Below are 5415 nucleotides of genomic sequence, written 5' to 3'. Positions count from 1 at the left end.
CTACGGTGGTGGCGAGTACGGGGAAGGACGACTGTATACAATTCGGGGTGCCGATCATAATACGGCAGCACCAAGAACAATCGAACGGTTCAGATTGTAAGTTATTAGAGTAGTACTACCGCAAACTCAAGTTGATTCAATCTTTGGGTTGGCTTTAGAAACCCAAGATATTATTCTCTCTCACCCCTCAGTTGTAAAATGGAAATCATTTGAAGTCAAATATTCCGATGATGGGGTGCTTAATTAACTATGGAAGCAGTCCTAACTGCAGAAGAATGTGGAACCGATAAAGCCTACACTTTGGACGTTACTCGAGCTTTAGGACCACGGAGAAGTGTTCTGCCTTCAGTCTAATTGCCTCATCCGTGACGGTGAGACCCTTCTCCTTATAACAGGAGATCCAGCTGGCAAAAAACTTGTCGGGTTTAGGGTGCGCATTGGGCGCCGCAATTCTGTGGCCAACTGCGAGACCGGAGGTGACTCCAGCGCTTCTCTGCGCATTAATAGCTACATGGACATTGCTTGTGATGGAACCAGAGGAAGATCGTAGAACCTGAAAGCCCATGAATCTAGTTCTGTTTGGGACAAATTAGGGATATGAGCACGGTGGTAGCATATTTGTACAGCAGCCACTGAATGCTGGCAATAGGATAGCAAACCAGGATAAAACACCATTAACAAGCCACATCAATTGTCTCCAGTAATAATTCTGTGCACATTTCCAAGCTAAAGGTACTCAGATCCATTTTTGTGGTACATTCATGGATCAATGCCCTCAGACGGGAATACATTGGGGGCTTCGAGCGCTAAGACTGGCGAGGGGATCGTCTTTACCAGTCAATCACCATCACTGATGATCGGGCCGATGGGATTAGGCAGTACAGAAAACGAATTATTAGAATTTTGATCCAGTTCCAGAAACTAATTCAGCGATGTGTTCTAGCAAGGACTGTCCGTGTCCTGACCAGTGCGGTGGCACCGTGCAAGTGTGATTCTTTCCCACTTGGCAATTCGCTCTCGAAGTTTTAAGTCGAACCGGTGGCTTGAGGCATCTTGCCTATTAATAGTCCATTGCAAGCATGCGCTTCGTCCTAGTCCTTGTGCTGCTAATTGCAAGTCTTCTGGCAAATGGCGATGTCGTCGCGGAAACCAGAGTACCAGACCTCCAGTCGTTGCTCCGCTCGCCGTCTTCTACCCAATATGAAACTCATGCACCGAAAAGCTTGAGAAGAAGCTATGACGAAGAGCGAGCTCTTCCTGTTCCTGTGCCCAGTGTTTCTCTGTTCACCAATTGGGTCAAATCGATGGGATTGAAGGTCACAAACAGCGCTCGAGCCCGGTATTGGCTCTGGAGGAAACAGTCCGTAGAGAGTGTTTTTAAACAATTAAAGCTGGATGGAGGACTGGACAAGATTCTGGCCAATCGCAAGTTCTACGCTTGGGCGACGTATGTGAGTCTGTACAACAAGAAGAATCCCAGCAAGGAAGTGTCGATGGCTGGAATCCTCACCAATACTTACGGAGATTTAAAACTATCTGGAATGCTAGAAGTGGCGCTGAACCAAAGAAAACAATGGAAAATGGCAGCCGTGTTAGCTCGCCAGCAGCGAGAAAACTGGCAGGCTGCGGGCAAGAGTGCGGATGATATCTTCGTACTACTTAAGCTCGAACAGGCGGGGGATAAACTCTTCGTGACCCCACAGTTGAACACTTGGTACAACTATGTGACTATGTTAAAGAAGGACGATGCCAGTGCGACGATAGCGTCTGTATTGACAGCTCATTACGGCGACGAAGCAATAGCCAAGATCTTCCGGGAAGCCAACCCGAGAGTTAAACGTATGAGGTTTGTGAAGGTGTGGCTGGAGACTGCGTGGGCGAAGAATCGGCCGCAAAAGACGCTTTCTCCGGAAGAATATTTCAAGGTGTTAAAACTTGATGACGGCGTGGATAAATTACTCGCCAACCCGAAACTGGAGACGTGGCTCTCCTACGTTGGCAAATTTAACGCTAAGCATCCTGGACAAGAGACAACAGTGATACAGACTTTGACAAAGTTCTACGATGATGTAGATCTGGTTAAAGCGCTCGAGGCTGCTAAAAAGGTGCCACAAACTGAAAACATTGCAACGGATCTGCAAACGACACTATTTAGCACGTGGATCAGGAACAAAATCTCACCCGACAATGCCTTCAAGATGCTAAAACTTAATGCAGACGTGGATACACTGCTCACGAACCCAAATCTAATTATTTGGATTACCTATTTGGGTCAGTTCAACGCGGCGAATACTGGACACGGGACGACAATGATCAAGACATTTACACGGTTTTATGGGGATGAAAAACTGGCCAAAATGCTTGAGGCTGCGAGACATGTACCGAATACTGAAAAAGTAGCGACCCAGTTCCAAACCGCGCAATTTATTCAGTGGATGCGGGACGGGAAGAAGCAGAACGTCATTTGGAAAATGCTCAATATGGAGAAAGCAACATGGACGAAAAACCCGGACGCGCAGGTTTGGTACAGGTACAAGGACTTCTACAAGGCCAACAAACACAAGTATACTAGTGGTCAGTAGATTTAAATGTGCGTTCAGATTTTACGATCGAAATACAAGTATACGGACAAGGCCTCGTTCAAAATTCTATTTGCTTCTAGCGTTAATATCGAGGACAGTACGTGCTGTCAGTCTTGCGAAACTCTTTTACCTGAAACATATCTTACTAAATTGACATCGCTGAGATGAACCGCAATTTCCTTTGTCATCCTCCTAAGCTCTCAGGCTCTTCCGCCATCACCAACCAAACAAATCTGACATGACAGTATACGTTTTGTCTTAGCCGCAGCGCTGCGCGAAACCACGAATATTAGCAAAATTAATCGACGGGCTCTACATGTAGTCGAGCGTCATGAGAGTTGAGACTTAAATCGTGGAAGTCGAGCTTTTTATCAGATATATCGTTCCCATCTACATTTACCTCGGAACTGTGAAGAATGCATCTAGCCTCTTTGTTGTGTTCACAAGCTGTCAACTGTGTTTTTAACTCCAGGGCGGTCAGCGACATCAGGTCGACGATTCCGTGTAAAATGTCGCCTTAACTAAGAAGAAAAGTCCATCAAAACTAAAAAAAAAAGAAAAAAGAATCGCAGACAGTTAACCAACCATGGGCAAGTAAAAGAAACGGACGCTTGCGTGTTTGGTCGGTATTAGAGCGGAGGGCTATCAATTTATCGAATATGGGTGTCGTTTCAGACATAGTGCTTCTCAAAGTTGTGCCAAGACCACCAGCCAACGATCGTCGTGGCTTTCCGATCGGAGTCACTTAGGGCCTGGCAATCGTTTTCGTCCTTACGCGTGGGTTCAGTGCGTACTTCTCTCTCATAATCTGCGCAAGGTACTGCTTGAGTGCCTTATCTCTGACCGGTGATTTGGTGACTGTACTTTTAATTTGTTTGGGTGTCAACTTGAGTGTCGTCCACCAATCAACGAGGTCGTCGATAGCTTTAGCCTCAGCGGCCAATCTCTCAGCCACAACATTGTCGTTAACAAGTAGTTTCTTCGCGGCGTCGTCGGCTCCACCGAGTTTCTTTACCGCGTCGTCAACAAGACCAACCTTGATAACTCTCTCTTCATCTTCGGAGTTTTCGATGTCGGTAGATTTCCGACTCTCGCTTCGCAAGGACTTCACACTCTTCTCCGAAGCCACGTTTATCGGTTGCACGGCATTACCCGATAGTTTGGTCAGACTTGCAGTTGGGACACCGTTGCAGTCAGTAAACAATGCAGCTGCAGCGACGAGAAGGAAGGAGATCAGGCGCATTGCAGGTTCTCTCTTGAATGTGGGAAGAAGAACTTGAACGGGTGTGAGAAAAAAGAGAAGTGAATGAATGACCTTGGAACCAAAAGTCAGATTGGGTTTGCTGCAAAGCACACGCAGAATGAGCTTGTTGAAGCTACACGAACATAGGAAACTTAGTAGCAATTAGGATAGCTGATTAGTCTCGTATCAAGACTAATCAGCGAACCTAACCTGTATTCTTCATTTATTAATAAATACACTGTACGCTAGATCTTAGTGATTGGTTTTTTTTTTTTTGGTTGACTACATTGTTGACATGCTGTTGTCGATGCGCAGCTGTTGACGCTGCTTAATGCTGTGTTGTATCAGCAACAGCCCCCCCCTCCCGTCGTCGTCATCGTCGTCGTCATTAGCCATCAGGAGTCTTGTTCAAAATTAACTATTAATAGCAGTGGCATTATGACTAGAGGCGATGCTTTGGTCTGGAAGGACAGGGGCTCTTGACATTTCCCAAAATATCCTTAATTTTGATTTGATGTTACTAAGGTCCAGGTGAGTGGGTGGAGCGTGCGTAGCCAAAGCAAACCGCGCGAGGTACCCTCGAAGCTGGACTACCGGTATTTGCGAAGACAAGACCAGCAATGAGCTCCGCTTTGAGCACAGGCAAGTTGAGAGAATCATTGTTTAGGAGTTTCGAGATTTTAAAACATCTTTAGGACTGACGTCGAAAGTATTGTGGAGGGTTAGTTTACTACAGTAATACTGTGTGCATTGCATTCGTAGGAGCTGACTAACGCGACTTTAAAAAGTTTTCCTCTAACAGCTATTATCAGCATGTGCTAAAGGCTTGGCTTCATTAAGATCGCTTTTTAGATTATTATACTAATGCCGTGCTAGCGCGGTGAAGCTCTGGATTTTACATATAAGTACATGACTTGTACCAGAAACTTTAGATTATTTTTTTAATTTTTCTATACCATTTTTTTAAGTTGTACATGTATTAAATAAAAAATACCATTGTTTTACTAATACTTAATTTTTAAACTTAAAGGTTTTACGTGTAGTTCCAAATGCATCTTGACATATAATAAAATAATTTGGTCAAAACCTAGTAAGATTACAACTTGTTGGGTTAGTGGGGATCTTCATCTGCTGCAAACGCAAGCGAGTTTACTACCCCCAGCAGACTGCAAGCATCCTACTGGACATTCTAGCACCTAGATATTCCTTTGGTGTGGTGCTGGCGTAATACGGAGTTGGTCCTCGTTACGACGGTAACTTCTGTCCATGCAATCATCCTACAGGAAATCCTAGTATAGTGGCTCTTTAGTCTTTTTGTTCGTCCGCGGAGATCTTGACTGGATGCGTCGTCTGGACCATATACTGAAAACTCGGATGCAAATGAAACTGGACGAGCGCGCTAGGGCTCACTGGTTATTCCTGGGTTTTTGACTGCGAAGATGTCTGCTGAACTGAGCGAATCCAAGCAGAAAGTGTCTTGTTCTGACTGGGTCTCTAGGTGGATGATAGAAGACTACTCCACTTCAGTCGCCACATGGCCAGAATTCACAGTTGTAACGAGGACCAACTCTGTATTGTTCCAGCACCACA

General features: G+C 45.2%; 2 protein-coding genes across 2 annotated transcripts; one reads left to right on the top strand and one right to left on the bottom strand.

Annotated features, from left to right (window-relative positions):
• Positions 1–1079: 1079 nt before the first annotated feature.
• On the top strand, positions 1080–2633 carry PPTG_15608 (hypothetical protein; the record flags this gene model as incomplete). Its single annotated transcript, XM_008912869.1, has 1 exon — positions 1080–2633. One exon carries the CDS (start codon positions 1080–1082, stop codon positions 2580–2582), a length of 1503 nt encoding a protein of 500 aa, XP_008911117.1. The 3' UTR covers positions 2583–2633.
• Positions 2634–3204: 571 nt separating this feature from the next.
• On the bottom strand, positions 3205–3825 carry PPTG_15607 (hypothetical protein; the record flags this gene model as incomplete). The annotated part of the gene is made up of 1 exon (XM_008912868.1): positions 3205–3825. The coding sequence occupies one exon, from the start codon at positions 3823–3825 to the stop codon at positions 3328–3330; it is 498 nt and encodes a 165-aa protein (XP_008911116.1). The 3' UTR covers positions 3205–3327.
• Positions 3826–5415: the final 1590 nt, after the last annotated feature.

Source organism: Phytophthora parasitica, assembly GCF_000247585.1.
Source record: "Phytophthora parasitica INRA-310 unplaced genomic scaffold supercont2.50, whole genome shotgun sequence".
NCBI classification, from domain to species: domain Eukaryota; phylum Oomycota; class Peronosporomycetes; order Peronosporales; family Peronosporaceae; genus Phytophthora; species Phytophthora nicotianae.
Note: the sequence above shows the minus strand (reverse complement) of the source record. Positions and strands in the feature narration are given on the sequence as shown.